The sequence below is a fragment of the Galeopterus variegatus genome, unplaced genomic scaffold (genome assembly GCF_000696425.1).
Source record: "Galeopterus variegatus unplaced genomic scaffold, G_variegatus-3.0.2 Scaffold549, whole genome shotgun sequence".
In the NCBI taxonomy this organism is placed as follows: Eukaryota; Metazoa; Chordata; class Mammalia; order Dermoptera; family Cynocephalidae; genus Galeopterus; species Galeopterus variegatus.
In genome coordinates this window covers 269,732-288,823 of record NW_007726660.1, presented here as the reverse complement: position 1 = coordinate 288,823, position 19,092 = coordinate 269,732, and the positions used below count along the sequence as shown (strand labels likewise).

The 19,092-nt window shown below is 40.6% G+C and overlaps 1 protein-coding gene across 5 annotated transcripts in view; it reads right to left on the bottom strand.

Moving 5' to 3' along the window:
* Positions 1–19,092, bottom strand: part of MAPKAP1 (mitogen-activated protein kinase associated protein 1) — a 263,963-nt gene that overhangs the window by 39,054 nt on the left and 205,817 nt on the right. For 4 of the 5 annotated variants that reach the window (XM_008569957.1, XM_008569958.1, XM_008569961.1 and 1 more), the window contains one exon: positions 3,883–4,023. The exons of the other annotated variant lie outside the window; for it this stretch is intronic. In XM_008569957.1, coding sequence (XP_008568179.1) covers positions 3,883–4,023 — 141 coding nt within the window. The remainder of the gene's footprint in view (positions 1–3,882; positions 4,024–19,092) is intronic. 5 annotated transcript variants of the gene reach the window in all.

Sequence of the window (19,092 nt, the reverse complement as noted above, 5' to 3'; positions counted from 1 at the left end):
TCATAAAGGGTGTGCTGTTTGCTGCCCTGCACTTTTCAGCAGAATCTGTTTCTGGAATTTCTGGATTGCTATGTGTAGGGTTTTTTTTGTTGTTGTTGTTAGAATGAAGAGGTGTTATCATGTGCTTTGTAAGGAGGGAGAGAGGGTCTTAAGTTACATACTTAACCTAATCTACATGGAAAGGGAAAATGAGCTTATTTATTCACTGCATGATGTAATACTCATGGGAACAACTTATCTGATTGTCATAAATTCCTTAGGTCTAATTAATGAAGTTTCTGCTTATAATGCTAAGGGCTGAACTTAGATTCATAATAGAAACAAACAACATCTGTTTTAGGAGCGCCTCAGAGCTGTGACTGTCCACCAGAGGGCGCAATGTGTGCCACTGGAAGCATCCTGAGGCGTCTGGGACCAGGCCTCCCGTTGCCTCAGAGAACCACTGCTCTAGGGAGAGATACTTGCATTACTGTCAACACACTTTTCAACTGGCAAGTCTCCATTGTGACCACAAGTGAAACTTTTCCAGGACAGCCACCACCTAATCTGAGTGATCTGGTTCAATACTTTCAAGACGGTAGACCAGGAAAAAAGGCAATAGGCAAAATAAATTACAAATAACAACATTGATAACAACACTAATATAAGCTACAATTTAAGATACAACTTCTCTGAGCCAGACACTTCCATATAATCTTAAAAGGTAAACATTATAATTCCCATTTTATAAGTGGTAAAAACTAACATTGAAAAGGAAAGGGACTTGTTCAAGGTGACACTACAGGTAAGTAACAAAGATGGGATTTAAACCCAATCCTGACTGACTGTGGAGCGTGGGCTGCTCCCACAGATTCGTTTGAGGACTTTTCCCTTTGACGGAATATACAAGTCAGAATCTGATGAATTAAAGTTTGTCTTTTGCCGCTTGAAAAAAGTGGGAAAAGCAGCTGTCGATCTTGGTTATCATTCCAAGCCATTGCTTTTCACACTGGGGAAGGAGCAGGGATGGATTTGTTGATTATGCTCACCTGGGAGCATCCGTGCCTTACATCCGTCTTGACCACAGTTAGGCTCCTTATTGGGCTTCTTATAAGTAGGTCCCCTCAGAAAAAGAAGAGTGGGCAAGTACCACAACCAAACACAAACTAAACGTCTGAGCAGCATTCTTCTTCTAGCAAATTTTTAACTGAAAATATATACACAGGAAGTGTACAGATCATGAGTATATCTAAACTGACTTGTCCACAAACTCTACATACCCACATAATTAGCACCCAGGTCAAGAAACAGAACCTTCCCAGGCTCCCACAGTACCCCGTCCAGTTACTATTGCCATCTCACTGGTGCCCCAGGATAACCACCATTACTACTTACACAAGATTATTTCTGTGTATTTTTGAAAGTTATATAAATAGAATCATACAGTATGTGCTCTTTCTTTTCTTTCTCTTTTAGATGTGGCTTCCTTTTGAGCAGTCATTATTATTATTTTTTTTGTCTTTTTGTCTTTTTCCGTGTCCAGCAACGGATCGCAACCCTCAGTGTTGCCCCCGTTCCGGACCGGGGATGGGCAACGGGATTGCAACCCTAGGCGTTGCTCCCGCGCCTCGCTCAGCCAGTGAGCGGGAACCGGTCTGTATGTGGGATCCGAACCCTCGGGTGGGAGCGCCGCCGCGCTTCCCAAGCGGCGCACTGTAGCAGTGCGCCACCGGGCCGGCCCCGAGCAGTCATTATTTTTATTTCTATGACAGACACCATGAAAAACATGCCCAGGATGAACAACACTGAACAATTTTATGTTTTAAGAACCAACACTAAGTAAGCAATTTTCTTACTTTAGATATTTAGGGTTTTTTTTGTGAGGAGGGACAACTATAGAAGGATGGGTTCTGTGTTTTGATTTGAAGTTACTAGGTGCTGACTCATCTATTTAGTCTGTTAGAATCACCATCGTGCTAGCAGCTAATGTGTACTGAGCATGTGCTCTATGCCAGGCGCCTTTCTAAGTATTCAGCATATGCTGTCACATTTCATCCTCAAAATTACCCTATGAAATAAGGACTATTATTATCTTTACTTGACAGATCGTCTGTTAGAATCACCATCGTGCTAGCAGCTAATGTGTACTGAGCATGTGCTCTATGCCAGGTGCCTTTCTAAGTATTCAGCATATGCTGTCACATTTCATCCTCAAAATTACCCTATGAAATAAGGACTATTATTATCTTTACTTGACAGATCAAGAAACTGGGGCTCTGAATCATTTGCCAGTGGGGAGACAGCTAACAAACGAGCCAGGGTTTGAACCCAGGCTTCTAACTCCTGAGCCTGTCCTCTAAGCACCTCACTCTGCTGCCTTTCCACAAACAGCTCTCATTTATGGAAAGTTTACCAACTGCCAGGCCGTGTGCTAAGTGCTTTACTTCTTCCCCACAGCAATCCTAAGAAGTTGGTACTACTGTTATTCCCATTTAAACAGGGTAGAATGAAGGCTCAGTAAGATTAAGACACTTGCTTAAGGTTATATGGCTGGTTATCGATAGAACCACAACTTAAATCATCTGTGATTCACTTGCCTATCTCTTAATTACTAAGCTATACTGTCAGCATGTTGTAAGTTCCTGTCAGTCAAGTTGGCAAGTATTTGAGGTGATTTCTGAGGCTTATTACATGTTAGCCAGATTCAGACTAATGCCAAAATTAGAAAAGATTTTATTATGAGAAAGATACAAAGCATTTGTGAGAAACATAAAATTAGTAAGCCTTAGAGACAGAATTCATCTTTTTCCTTTTATGCATGAAGCAAAAGAGACCTAGGAAGGGCTGCTGTGGCAGAGCCAGGGTACACACTTCAGCTCCTTGACTGGAGTCTGTCATCCCTACCCACTCCTCTCCCCCCACCACATGTGGGAGACCCTTCATTAGGGAGCAGGTGCATTTGAGTTTGGCCAGACCAGGGTTCTGCTCCTGACACCACCACCTATCCACTGTACGAGCTGGGAATGAGATTTTACCTCTCTGCACCTCCTTTATTTTCTGTTACATGGTGACAGTAAAAATACCTACATTTTAGGTAGTTAAGTAGTACATGTAAAGCACTTAGCACAGTGACGAATACACAGCAGATACCTACAAAAAGTATGATGGTGATGACGACGATGATGTAGACTACTATGACTTTTTCCACTTCTGTTAGGTTTAAGTCAAAACAGAAATTTAAGGGCCAGCCCGTGGCTCACTTGAGAGAGTATGGTGCTGATAGCAACAAGGCCACGGGTTCAGATCCCATATAGGGGTGGCCACTTTGCTCACTTGGGAGAGCATGGTGCTGACAACACCACGCCAGTGTTAAGATCCCCTTACTGGTCATCTTTAAAAAACAACAACACACAAACAGAAATTTAGCATTTAATTGGAACAAATCAACCCCAAATATTAGTTGAAAGATAGTTCCAGAGTATCTGGTGAGAATCCAAATATAACTTCTGAGATCATTAAAAAGCTTCCTGAATGAAAGCACGAATGAATAAGCAATGAGTTCACTGAGTATGAAAAGGCATGTGGCAATGTTACAAAGCAGGTCTAAGGAGAACACGTAAGAGAATTACAGAATGAAAAGAATTATGGAACTTCACAGAAGTCAATTAGTTTGAAAACAGTCACAAGTAAGTTCTATTTCTAATCTTCTGCTTCATAAAAAGAAGATAAGACAGAGCACTCAGGTGGGAAAAAGGATGTACTTTAAATTTCATTATTTAAACATTTTCTCAGAAAACTAATTACCTTTAGTCATCCAGGTCACATAAAAGTTGTATGTTGTTTCCCTATTTCTACATCGACTGCCGACACAGAGTTCAGTTCATCATGTGTTCATGCACTTACCTAACTGTACGTCAGTTGTGAATCGTAGTCTGTGGATCATGCTGACTTTGAATGACTTGTAGTGGTGGCTGCTAAGCATATCCTGTACTGTAGCTATGTCAATTTGTGAGTCCTCCTCAAAAACCCCGTCTGCCCTTGAACCTGGGTAGGAAAAAGCAGTTTAACACATAAAGATACATGAGGCTTGGCAAATGGTGTCTGCTTAAAATGCTTTGGGATAAATTAAAATAATATGGGCTATTTAATTTGGAGAAGAGAAGGCTGAGCGATGACTTAATAATGCCATTCCAGTAAACAGAATGGTAACATATTAATCATTCAACAATTAATTCCACAAACACTGCCTATCCTTTGGCAGGCCCTTGGCTGGGAAGTAGGGATACAAGGTAAATAGAAAAATTCCTGCTTGCTCTCAGCAAGAAGCTCAGTCTCCACACAAGTAATTCAAAATCACAACAGCATGGGTGTTCACACTTGTTTCTTTTTCTACATGTGATTTTCCTGATGATAAAAGTAATCCATATTCCCTGAAGAATCCTTATTCTTTCCAAGATTCCCAAATTGTTTGATAGCCTCCTGTCATGTGCTCCACAGCCTCCACTGGTTCAGGAAGGAGCTTGCTGGTGCTTGGATGTCTGTGACAGTCTCCTCACAGTCTCCACCAGGTGCCCTTTGCAATTCAGCCACTACGAGACTTTCCGATTCATCTTTCTAAAGGTTTAATCACTCATTCACTCACCAAAGGTTTAGTGAGAGCCTTGTGCATGGCTAAGTACTTGGATATGTGACAATGGAGACAAATAAGAAGACCAGTGCTCAAAAATCTTCCCTGGCTTCCCTGGCCTCCTGAATGAAGAACATTTTTTCAGCCAAGCAATCAAGGTAGCCCATAATCTGGCTGAAACATAACTTTCCAATCTTTCTTGTAACTTCTCACACATATCTTCTCTCAGCTCCTCCTTGCACACAGGTCCAGGGTTTTCTATTTCCAGGCCTTTGCTTATGTGGTGCCCTTGGCTTAGAATACCAACCACTTCCACCCTCGCCCTATACTGTCAAAATCCCACCCTTCCAAGCCAGCTGAAATCTTTTCTGATGGTTCTGGCTGGTAGTGAATTCCACAACAACTGGCTTATGCTGGTCTGTGGAGCCAAGTAGACCTGGTCTCAACTCCTAGCTCTGCCTCTAATTTGCCTGAGCAAGTGACTTTACCTCTCTGAACTCATTTTTACCATTCACAGAATGTCAAAATTTATGTAAAGAATCTAATACATAATATGCTTAATAAACAGCAGCTATGATTATTTTTATTCTACTCTCAGAAAAGATCTTATTCAGCCTTGCACTACAATTGTTTAGTGGTTGCTCTGTCCTAATTTGGGAGCTTTGTGAAGGTCAGCAAAGTTTCTTATACGTCTTTATATTTTCTCTTGCAAACAGTACAAGCAATTGGTATGTTATCACTAAATTTTGCTAACTTAATAATAGCTAGTATATATGAGTGCTCACTATGTGTCAGGCATGGTGTAAGCACTTTACACCTTATTGCATTTAAGCCTTGTGACAACCTGGTAGGTCCTATAATTTTCTATATCATACAGATTGAGGATTCAGAGGCTTTGGGAAGCTACGTCACATGCCCAAGGTGACATTAAACAAAGGTAAACTATTTCTTGGTCTCCAGAAATGTGGACTTCTTAAGGTATAGCTGCTGGTGCCATTTGCCAGTGTGGAGGTGAGGAGGATACCTGTCTAGCAGAGGCCATCCAGAGCAGGGGGTCCTAGGCCTTGTGTTGAGCACCCAAAGATGGTTCCACAGGGAAACCCAGAAAGAATTCCTTGGGACAGAGTTGGGGGAATGGAAAACTCTAGAAGTCGGCACCAAATTGGGAAATTCTATTACATAACTGGTAGTCTGACAATTGCACACCTTTCTTTCTCACAGTTACTGCTTACAGGGTAAGCTTTTTAAGTCAAAGCTGGTTTTTGATGCTTTCACACTGAATTCATTTATTAGGACTTCTGTGTTCTATTTCCAAACACTACAGTAATTACGAACTTGGACCATTCTCACACCTACAATAATGCTTTTTCCTTGCTATGGATACAGCCTCACCCTTCATGGGCCATTCACCGAATGCCTCTGACAGAGTCCCATCTTAGAGCGTCCTGCACATGCTGTCTTCTCTGCCCAGGCCACCATTCTCCCCATCTCACTCCCTTCTGGCTGATTCCTCCTGGCCTCCTCCCTGTTCCTCCTATAGAGCTTAGCTCCAGGGAAACCTTACAGGTCTAGTTCGTGTCCTTCTGTCACCACACCCTGCATTTTCCTTCAGAACACTTATCACAGGTAGTAATTATTTCTCTCTGCCACTAGACTGTAACCCCCAAAAGGGCAGGGACAGTGACTGCTTTACTCACCATTGTAGCCCAGGCCCTGCCAGTGCTACTGTGCAGAGAATAAAGCAAGAGCTCAATAAAAATTTACTGCATGAATACCAGGTACCATGTCCCCAGGAAGGTGAGGATCAGAGGGGCTTAGTGACTTAACCAACATCACATGTCTAGGATACAGCAGAGCTGCATTCCACGTCTGCAAGGACCACTGGGCAACCCCATTTCCTTTCTTTGCAACACCTGTGATTGTGGACAGAGATGCCATGATTATGATCACCATATCTCCTGGGTAATGTCCACATCCCAAAGTGAGAGGCTGGCTGGAATTTAGAGTTTAGAATAAACATTCACTTTCTTCGATCTACATTTTTACTGAAACATAACTGCCAAGATATGTTTATTTCTATTTTAGAACTTTTTGGTAAAATATTAAAATCCACAGAGAATTTTGGTAAAATATTAAAATCCTTTAAATGTTTTAAAATCATTTAAAACCTTTTTTTTTGGAGAAAATGCTATTATTAGATACAACTTAGCTCTGAGCTCAAGAACTTCTATTTTCTTTACTAATTAGTATTTTCTAAATATTGCAGGTATTTGATTTGGAAAGAGGTAATAGCTTATTATGCTAAAATACCAATTACTAAAAAAAAAGAAACCCACACTTAAGGTTTTTACATTTTATGATGTTGGATTAAAACCAATTTAAAAATTACTATAACATGACATAATTTTTAACTGAGCAATTTCAATGCCAGCTGCTAATAAAGTATCTTAGCTATAAATGATAATTCAGATGCTTTTAGATAAAGTGGTACATAAATATGGCTAGAAATTGATTTAGCTTCTTATAGAAGCTACTGAAGAATGACATATTTTGTTTAATACACCAGCTAATGTAGTCCTAAAAGCTCAAACAAGTGCCAGTTTTCACTCCTAAATTTGCTGTGGGAGATTAATGAAAACTTTATATTTTGCTGAAATGTTAATAATGGGTAGATGAGATGATAGGATTTTAGTAGAGGTCTTAAAGCTATGGAATAACCAGCAAGGCTTGTCAATTTCCTTATATTAATTTTGTTCAAGACTTACACAGCTGGGGCTGGCTCAACACACTAATGCTTCTTCTTGCATTGACCTTCTACTCTCTGACAGTGTAAATTCATATCTCATTTGAGGATTTAGGTTCCCCTAATATGTGGGTGAGTTCTGAACCTTGCTCCACCTGACAAGGGGCATGTTTGATTTTATGATCAGAAGGGCAATAGCACCTGGGGGAGTAGAGAAGGAACAGTCCTGTACTCGCCTCCAATTCATGCTGCTCCCTCCAAAGCAGTTTACCTGCTGAATGGGAACAACTTCTGGTCTCGGAGGTCCAGTGCTATTTCTCCAAGTAGGCCCAGGGGTGTCGCTGCTTGGAGGAGGCATATCTATGTGTAAATGCAACTTGCAACTACTACTATCTCCATGCCAGCAGTATGCTAGACTGTAGGGGGACTTTGGTGAGAATAAGGCAGTGTTCCTGATCTTTAGGGTCGCTGCTTGGAGGAGGCATATCTATGTGTAAATGCAACTTGCAACTACTACTATCTCCATACCAGCAGTATGCTAGACTGTAGGGGGACTTTGGTGAGAATAAGGCAGTGTTCCTGATCTTTAGTAGCCTATAAACTAGCTACAGAATGCAAAGAAAACAGTATAGGGCAGAGTGAAATGCCCAACAAGCTGCATGCAATAAACACTACCTAAAGACAAATATTTAAAGCAAAACATGCCAAGAGCATGCTTTTGGATCAGAAAGGTTCTATGTCTCTGCATTTATACCTTTACTGTTTGTATTCTTCTGGAAAGGGGTAAGCGTGACCACACGTGAAAGAAGCTTAGCATTGTACCATTTGCATATTAAAATTATTACTGTGCTATGAACTTTATTCACATTAAATAACCCACTTCTGTTCAAGAGAAGACATTATTATCCACTCAAAGTGAAAAGTAGAGAGAACCAGAATGTCTTAAAAATAAACATAGGTTGGCCCGGCCCCATGGCTCACTCGGGAGAGTGCAGCACTGGTAGCGCTGAGGCCGTGGGTTCGGATCCTATATAGGGATGGCCGCTCACTGGCTGAGCGTGGTGCAGACCACATCGTGCAGAGGGTTGCGATCCCCTTACCGGTCAAAAAAAAAAAAATTAAATTAAAAAAATAAACAAACATAGGTTAAAAAAAAAAACAAAAAAAAAAAACCCCATTAATTTAATTGAAATATAACCCTTTGGTATTTTGTTAGATGAGCAATTAAAAAGGCCACAAGCAATTAAGTGAAACAAAAGCCACACTGTGTTCATCTACATTAATGCTGAACTGGGTCTCCTTTTGAATGACAAGATAAATTGTAATGGTGCCTTCAAAGACTTCACAATGTATTTTGTCAAAGGCAGGAGTGTTAATGTCTCTATGTGCCATGGATTACCATAATGTATTGTGTCAAAACGCTCAAGCTGCAATAACTCAAAGATGTATTGTGATAGATCAAATTTTGGGGTGGGGCCTAATAGTGACTTGAGCACCAGAGAGAGATCAAATGGACTGACACAAGGCTCTGGAAGAATGACAGAGTACGTTCACAAACTGGAAAGGTTTGGGGGACAAACAGAAAATCCAAGAGGGGAAGCAGCTTAACTCTCTCGAGTAAGAAATCAGGAAGGGGGAACTGAAAAATGAGGCCTGGCACCTATCGTAGGTGAAGAATGGCAAAACCAGGCCAGTGCAGGAGTGGGTAAAGGGAAGCAGAGAGTAGGTGAGGAAGGAGGCAGGCAGAATTCTGGGCCTGCAGCAAAGGAAGAAAGAGGAGGTGCTGTGAGACAGCCAAGGGCTGGGAAGTGGCCTTGGGGATTAATAACATTAAAATGAACAGGAATATAGAGTTCAGAGATATAGATTCAAACCCTAACTCTGACACTAAGGGTTGAAAGTCAAAACCTTCCCCAAGATTCCACTGCTAGGAAAGGCAGAGCTGGGACAGATCTACTGGACTCTGGAGTTCATGTTTCTTCTGCTCTTTCTCCTTCTCAAGTGGCGCTAAAGTCTGTTCCTGCCCTGCCTACCTCACCACACTCCTACAAGCAATGGCAAGGCAAGGTACTGCTGAGCTGAGTAACTGCAAACGCTACATCAGTAGTTCTCAAAGTGCAGTATGGGACCCATGTGGCGGTGGGGATCCCTAAGACCCCTCCATTCAATACTATTTTCACATTTCAAAAAATGACGGTAGGACATTTTTTTACCTTTTTTTATGCCCATTCTCTTAAGTGTACAAAGGGAATAAAAAATTCATATGGTTCTGATTCCACATTGCAACTAACTTTTAAGAAACTAGCACTTGAGTTTAGTATAGTAACAAAAATCAATACCCACAATAATCTGAAAAGGCTACTGAAATACTCCTCCCATTTCCCAACAACTTATCTGTGTTAGGCCAACTTTTCTTATATTGCAACCAAACAATGTATTCCAACAGACTGAATGCAGAAGCAGATCTGAAAATCCAGATGACTTTGATAAGCCAGACATTGTAGAAATCTGCAAAAATATATCATGCTTTTTCAATAAATCAACATTTTAAAATTTGTTTTTATTCCTAATATAATAAATAGATATAACACAATAAACAAAAGCTCTTTCAGGTCCTCAATAACTTTTAAGAGTGTAACGAGGTCCTAAGACCAAAAAGTTTTAGAAATGCTAACTTTACTGGTTATTATGCCATGTTTTCAATGTCCCTGGATGTGCATTTAGACAATCATGATGGGACACAAAAGTGCAGTTACAGCTGTGTATGTGAGTTACAATCTGTATGTGAGTTACAATCTAGCAACAAACAGAGATGGAAAGCTTGTGTGCACATTATATGAGCAACAGGTTTGCTGTCAGGTGGTCAGACCAAGGCTAATTATAACCAATACCATTTTATTGATTAAAAAATGTTTTCAGGGACTGGCCGGTTAGCTCCGTTGTTAGAGCATGGTGTCATAACGCCAAGGTGAAGGGTTCACATCCCCATACTGGCCAGGAACCACCCCCCCAAAAAGGTGCTTTCAGAAATACGATTTCATTGGAACAGAGGGAGACACTCAGAGGTACATGACCTCTCAAGCCAATAGGCACTAATCATTAAATGAAAGCTCTGAGGAACTCACTGTGTGTTACTGGTTGATTTTCTGTATTCATAGATACAAACTGTATGGTACTTTTAAAGTTTATTTTATGGTCCAATCAGTCTTAGACCAAGTCTAAAAGGCCCTAATCTAGTTATAAGTTAAAGCAACTTCAGTCTCCCTTCTCCAAAAAGACCTATACCAACTCTAATAAAACTCAACCAGAAGATCAATGGCCTTTGCTACCTCCTCATCTTTAACCTCTTTGCAGCAAAACCCTGTTGACCTTTCCTTCCAAGGTGGCAAACAGTCACCCAGCACCAACCATATGCCATGTGCTATGCTAGTGCTTCAGGAATTTGGGAGGACGGCAGTATTCCCAGATGATGGGAAGGGAAAGAGGGAATCCATAGAGGAATAGTATGAGAAAAACATGAAGCCCAGAGTTTTAGCACATACGCATGGAATAGTAAACACTTGCTTTTGGCTGGAGCAAAGAGTGCATGAAGAGGACTAGTGGAAAATAAAATGGTGGGGTCAGGGGAAAAGTTCTTCAAAGGTGGGGGCAATATCCAGCTCAGGACCTGGCACATAATAAAATACTGTTGTGCAAGTAACAGTGTGAACGAAGATCAAGTAAACCATCTTCTGTTCCACTCTATCTCAGAGACTCGCTGCTATTCCCCACAAAGAATAAGCCCTGCTTCAGCTAAACTGGACTTTGCTCAGGTTACACCATCTGGCCAGAATGTCCTTTCCACTCTTTAAAATGTACATGCTTCAAGGTTTAGTCCAAATGAAACCTCCCCTGATCCCTCTCCTGAAATCCTACAGCCCTCTGTTGAAGGTTTCTCATGATTTAAGTCTCTTATATGATTAAGTATCTGCACTTCCCTTGTGGACTAGGAGCTCCTTGAGGGAGGAACATCTCATCCTTCCTAGCACACTGTCACTTGGATGTTCAATAAACACTGCTGGTGGAATGAATGAAGCCTGGTGCAATACAAGTTAACCATTAACAGTACCTGGCATTTTTGAGGTTTGTGCACCATCTCTTGTATTTACCTTGGTTAAAGGACCTAACATGCAATTCCTAGTTTTCCATTCAGACTCCCCAATAGACTGGGTTTGTTGAGGACAGGGGTCCTGACTCAACAAATAGAAAAGCAGTTGATATTTACCGAATGCTTACTATACGCCAGACTCTATGCTCAGCACTTTAAACATATTATGTCATTTAATTTTCCCAATGCCCCTTTAAGTAGGATATTAAACCCTTTATGCAGATGAGAAAAAATGAGGCTCCAAATGTGATCCTAATACTGTGAGGGGGTCTTCAAGAAGTTCATGGAAAGATTCATATTATCTTTTAATTCTATTTTCCACAAACTTTTTGAAGTATCCTTGTACAGTCATACAACTAGTATAAGCTCAAGCTAGGAACTGAACCCAAGTCTAATTCCAAAATTGTGCCCTTAACCACCACATAACCTCCTTGAGTAAAAATGTTCAAAAATGTTCCTTAGATGGGTTGGGAATGTACAACTGTATGGGGCATAACAGTATCTAAGGAGATCACAATTATGCCTGGCCTTGACAGAACAAAGGAATCAGGGGTAAAACCTAACTCTCCATTCCTTCAGTAAGACCCAAAGCAGGATGCATGAGAAAAACTCTTCCTCAGCTCTCTGAATCCATCACTGTTTTTTCCCTCAGAGGACTTTTAAATCCCCAAACCCTCATAAGCCTAAAACTTCTCCTCTATTAAACACTTCCCTTCGGCTACTAGTCATTTTTGCTGGTCTCTAAAATACAATCAATAAGTGATATACGAACACACACACACACACACACACACACACACACACACACACACACACCCTGTCCCTCTGCTATAATCTCTTTAAAGCCATCAGGATTACACAGTAAAATATATCTATCCTTCACTAGAATCTGCCATGCCATACCAGGGTAGGGATTCTTGCTTAATTGATCAAACTCTTGGATCCAGAGCCAGCCAGGCTTGAGGACTTTCCACATGGAGACTTCAGACCCTCAATAAATCTAGGCGATCTTGTTTTATGAGGTGATCAGTAAGAAACAATTTCAGGTTTGTAGAATTTATAAAAAGAGCAGATCATGAAAGGGAGGCCTATAAGGGTCTGCATTCTAGGTCCTGCCTATACTTCAGTTTCATCTTTCTCTCCTTTGCTCATTTCATTCCACTCCATTCATTCATTCCCAAGTATGCCAAGCTCCTTCTCAAGGCTTTCAGATGAGCAGTCCCTTGGCCTGGAACACTCTTCACTTACTCATTATCTATCTCTTTTTTCTTCTTCCTCAACGAAGCCTTTTGCTGCTGCTCTCACCAGCTCTGGTCCCCTGCTATCCACTCTTTTCCACCCTTTGTAGCACTGATCACAACTGAGGGCTCCATGATATGAAGGCTGGATCTTCACCTCTCAAGCACCCAGCATAGTGGCTGGCCCAGAGAAGGGCTCATCAATGTTTGGGGGATGAATGGATAAACATGTGCCCAAAGAGAATCCAACCACATTTTGGAGGATGGAGCATGAGCATTCAAGGTCTGGACCATAGGTCCATTACAGGTTCGCTTGGAAGTTCGGTTAATGACAGAGTTCCCATTTCTTCCTCTTCCTGCAATGTCTTTAACTCTGTTCAAAGCACAGGAAAAGTAATGGGGTCTTCTAAGGAACCTGGCGTTTTGGACAATGTACATGGTAAAATATCTAATAACTGTAATATCTGATCTACACTGAAGTATTCTGCTCCCTGACTCCAGAGTCAGGAAATGAGGGTACACATGCTGGAAGAACCCCACCTCCCATCCAAAGTCACTGAAGAAATGTCACTTGATGCATTACCAAGCCATTAGTCAGGGGCTGCAGGGCAGATTCTGGGGCCAGGAGCCTACAGAAGGGATGCAAACCCCCATGCCCTCACTTAGAGCCCAAAAAGGGTTTGTGGCTCATCAAACATGTTTCCTTACTAATGTACCAGTGTATCACTTAATGAAAGTTCTTAATTGTAATTCAATTAATTACATACACAGAGTCCCCAATTACATTTTCCAATAAGACATTGGCTGTGGTACAGGTCTAAATGCACTTAACTAATTTTAATATATTAAGACCAATTTCCCTCAAATACTAATTACTACCTAATGATAAAATGAAAAGGGGGGGGGCACTTTCAAGAAAGGGGGAGAGTGAAAAATCCCATTTATGTGGAAGTTCTCAGCCCGGATAGCATAATTCAGGCACTCATTATTGAAGAAGTAGGTGTGGACAGGACACAAGTTTGCTTCTAGTACAGATCACCACAGCTTTTGGCCCTAGTTATCAGCTACCCTTGGTGCTGGCTACTGCCCAAAGGGACCTGTGGGATGTCTGAGAAGCTAGAGGGAAAAGAGGAATAAAGGAGGAAAGGCCACCACACACATGCTCAGACCAGCTGTGGTGTCTGTGATAGGCGATCACCCTCTGTGTCTCAGGCACACTTGGCAGCGGCCAACACTTGTATAGCACATTGCAGCTCACCATGTGCTTTTGATGTACACAATCTCATTTACTTGTTTCTATAGTTTAATCCTCAAAACAGCCCCGCAGGGTAGGAATTACCATCACATTTCACAGATGGGGAGATGAGGCTCACAAAGGAGAAGGACTTACCCAAGGTCATACAGTGGCACCAAACATCTCACCTTTCCCAATAACACACTGCAACCTGCCCATATTAACCAGCAGCAAGAGGTGGATACACAGGTATTAAGTCGGGGATAATGTTTCTGTTTCATTTAATTCTGTTAGTTTGCAGCAAGCAGGGAGGTATTGTGCAATTTTGACTTGGAAAAAAACCTCACCCACATAGAACATTCCTTAGAGTGAACACTCCCTCCCACCTCCCCCCACACAAGCCACACATAACTGGCTTTCAGCAATAACTTAACCTAAAATATGTACAATAAACATCATAAGTCATTTCTATTTGTAAATAGAGTTTATTTGCATGATCATATTTTCTTCTGTATTTGAAGAGTGATGTTGTGGTATAATAAAAGAGGTTTAAAGCCCTGGTATTTAAGTCACATGATAGAAATTGGAAAGATTAGTAATTTGTAACTGAAGAAGGCAAAGTCTCCAGAAACAGAACAGAACCACCAGGGAGTCTCCAGGGCTGGCACAGGGCACAAACAGGAGGAGGAATCAACCCATTATGAATAAGCATCACAAAGAGGATCTGGAAACACACCAGGATAAAGCAAACATTCATTTTCTTTCTATGGTTGCTTCCCCCTCCCAGCCTTTTTTTTTAAATTTAGCAACAGTAGTGGTGGGGGAAGCCCAAGTACCACCACAAAGAAACCCCTACACATAAAGATGCTCACTCACACTCCAACTACTTCTTAAAAGCCATCACGTACTTGCCCCTGGCAGTCCCAGTGAGCAGCCTGGTGATGTCAGGGGCTCGCAAGGCTCACTCCATCATGGAGAATGATCCAGACCTGACCAGACATTGGGGTGCAGAGGGGACTCAGACCTGGTCCCTGTCCAGAGTGAATGGAGTGACAGTCCAGTGTGGGAGTGGGCAAATCCACCCACTGGAATCAGTGATCAGAGAGGAGGAAGGGGAGGAATTCTAACAGCCCAGGGAGTGGCAGCCAGGAGGTCTGGGGAGGCTTCTAGGAGGAGCTGCCTCCTCTTCTGGGTCTTCAGGGGGAAACTAAAGGAGGTGAATGAGGGCTCTCAGACTGAGATCTATAGATGCTCTCCCTTACTATAGTCCACCTATCTGGGTGAACACCCACCTGGTGAGCTGAGGTCCTTCCTCAGTATAACCTTGAATTAAGAATTTCAATAAGGTACTGAAATAATGGAAGATCTTAAGCACTCTGTGAATCTCCTTCAAAAGGAAAGGAGATCAAAGAAGGCTGAACTGATTAAAGAGCATTTGAAGCCTCTCTCTACAGCAACTTCTATATGGGAAAGAAAATAATTAAATTCAGCTCTTTCACTAAACTTAATGGATACAAGACATGGTTTTCCAGGCCCCTCATTATTCATGGGACATTAGCAAAACACTTTTCACCCCTCTGAGCCTCAGTTTCCTCTTCTGTAAAATAAGAGTGATAACCATATTAACCTAAAAGGTTGTTATAATAATAGCACTTCCGTCTCATTCAATCCTCATGAAAACCTTGTGAAATAGATTCAACCACCTCCATTTACACAAGAAACTAAGGCTCAGAGAGATGACATGATTTGTCCAATGTCAGAGGCTGCAAGGAGTTCACCCAAGGTCTGCCTGATTCTAATGATTGCGCTTTAAGCACTATGCTGAACTATCGCAATAGACTAATGAGTGATAAAACAGAAAGATACAGCATCTAACACTTTGTTGGTATATTCCATAAAACCAGTTTAATTTCAGGTCTATTTTGGCCATGATGATGGGAAAATCTCAGTCTTTCTCTCTTAAAGTTGTGGAAAGAATAAGTTGGTTCAAGCAGCACTTTTCTTCTAAGAACCCAGATGGGCTACCCACATATGATCAGTGGGAAAGGTCACTGGTGACATTTGGCAGAAAAGGAAATTGAGGCTGTCTGGTGCCAGGATTTATATAGAAGCTTGGACAAGAATGGAAGCCTTCTAATTTTACATCCTTTCCATAATGTACTCGTGCGTCCTTCTGGTCTGATTCCAGCTTCTAGCAGACAGTTGGCTGAAGAATGTAGTAGATTATCACACAAGAATTCCAACTGGAAAGCTCAAGGACTTTGGCTTGTCGTTTTCTTTTTTAGGCCAAGATCCAAGCGCAAATGTTAGCTCTCAGTCCCTAGGCAGAAACACTTGTCATATCAACTTCATTTGCAAGCTCTTCTCTCATAGTATATTAAAACAATTGTCATCACCACTCTTAGGCATTGAAAATTTAGGTTGTTTTATCAACAATCTCAGGGTGAGTTGTGGAATCAAGACAGTTGACTTAGAATTTTGGTCCTATCACTTACTGGCTGGTTAACTTTGGGTAAGTCACAGCCTCTTTTCACAATGAGAATAATATCATGTAGGGTAGTCACAACAAGTCTAAGAGACAGCATTTGCAAAATGGGTAGCACAATGCCTTACAATAGTAGGCCTGAATAATTTTTAAAAACACCCTTTGATGTGGCTGATATAAAATATTAAGCCCCATCCCTCCTTGGAAGAAAATTGAAAGGCTTTCTCCAACCTTATGGCAAAAAGTCTTCTCAATTAATGGTTTTATTTATAAAGTATACATCCATTCTGGGACACCAAAACTCATTTGCTGGGAAGTCACCTGCTTCTAAGTTCTCTGGTCCTATGACACAGACTTACAGACTTGCCAACACCCTACTCTCCTTCCCTCTCCATCCTGGATCACCTCATTCTCCTCAAAACACATCTCCTTGAGGGCTCTGACAGTACTGATTCCAGATCTCCACACCTATGCCCCATCTGCTCTGTTATACACAAAATGCTGTTCTTTCATTATTTATTAATTACAGTTAACGTTTACTAAGTGCTTATTATATGCTAGGCACTGCTCTAAGAGCTTTATAATGATCAGAACTCATTGAATCCTCCAATCGACCTTATGAGGACAGATAATCTACTTAAGAGAGGTTAAGTAAATTGTCCAAGGTCACACAGCTGGTAAGTGGCAGGGCCAGAATATGAACAGAGGCAGTCTGGCTTGACAGCATGTTCTCTTAAACATTGCATAATAAATGATCATAATTTAGTTCACTTCTAAAATGGCTTAAAGGATAGTGAGCCTGTCCTGATCAAACATACCCACAGAAGTGAAAAAAATTTCTATTTTTGAAATATTTTTATTTGTCTCAATCCAACTTCATAGGTACCTACTGAAGAATAATATGTGGTTCTTCGTTGGAATTTCTACTCAAAAAAACTCTTAAAAAACCTTTTCTATAAAAAGAATAAATTGTGTTTATAATTTACTTCCATTTTACAAAGACTACTTATAATATTCTATTGATTTCAAACCACTGGCTGCCTTGCACCCTTTTTAAATGCTGGTAAGGGTTCCTTTCATTAACACAGTGATTTTGACTCAGAGTGCAAGAACTGGAAGTATCTTGCAAATCCTTTAAGACAGGCATGCTGAGCCTCACAGAGGTCACACAACTAAATTAAGATTGTGTTCATGCTTACAAGTGGGGTGAGAACTAGATCTCAGATTTCAAAGCTTTGTCCACCAATCCTCACAGCTCATCTCTCCTAATGTAAGAAAGCTGGCCTTATCTTTAAAAAAAGAGGAAACTAATGTGAAATCACAATATACTGTAGAATACTATGCAGCAATTAAAAAGAAATAAGTGAATTTATATGTGGAATAATATGTAGATTAACGTGGAATAATCTCTACAATATATTGTTAAAATAATAAAAGAAAAATGCAGAACACTAATGATAGCTTGCAACTATTTGTTTTTTAAAAAAGGGGGTAATACAAATGTGTGTGTATGTATATGCTTGTGTGTACTCACACTCACACACACATACACACACACACAGAATATGCTTGTATGTGCATAGATAATCCCTAGAAAGATACAGAAGAAACTGGGAACAACTGTTGTCTCTGGGAGGGGAATTAGGGGGTGGAAGAAGAGAGGCTTAGTTTCTACTATAGACACTTTTTTATGTGAAATTTTTTTTCTACATGTTTTATTTTTCCCCAAAAATATTTTCACATTAATTTGTATATATTTGTGGGGTACAGTGTGTTGTTTCAATACATGCATATACTGAACAATGACTCGCTTAGGGTAGATAGCAGAGCTTTCTACCCATCAGTCCACCATTTTTCCTCCTCCCCACCCCCCAGCTCCGTGTGTTACATAGCCAAAAAACGTACCAAAAGACTAATAGAAACCACTTTATCTTATTTGTGGAGTCAACATTTTGAAAGAGAATCCACTACAACATTACTGTATTAGTTCCCCAAATATGTTTAAGATGAGAGTCTTTAAGGAATGAAAGAAAATGACAGGGGGTGAGGGAATGATTACCCATTTCTATCAGGTAAAAAATTCAGATAAGTAAGTTAGAAAGGGATGTGTCAGGATAATTTTTCCTTTGCCATGTCATGGTGTGGCACTACAAATGGTTTGAGATTTCAAGTGTCACAAGGATTGTTACACTGAGATGTTCTCACTATATAATTTTTATGTATGTAAACTTGCCCTTATTTCTTGTTTGCTTTTTCTCAGAAATTCATGAATGCTTACTTCAGAAACTCTGGAAAGTACAAGTATAAAAGAGGAAGAAAAATGAATTACACAGAAGCTTACCAACGAGAGACAAACCACTATTAACATTTTCCTTCCACATTCTTTATTTTGTTTTTACAATTGGGATTAGGCTATATGTATTATTTTGTATCCTTAACAATTTTTTCCCCTTAACATTACATCAAAGTTATTTTTCTCATTATGAAACTCTTGGTAAACTCAACTTTTAATGGGTGGAATAACATCCCACATCTCCTGAGACAATTCTTCTTTTAATCTGTTATTGCGGCAAATTATATGGTCTGGGTTTTTCTAATTTTTTTTTTTTTTTTTTTTTTTTTTTTTTTTTTTTTTTCCG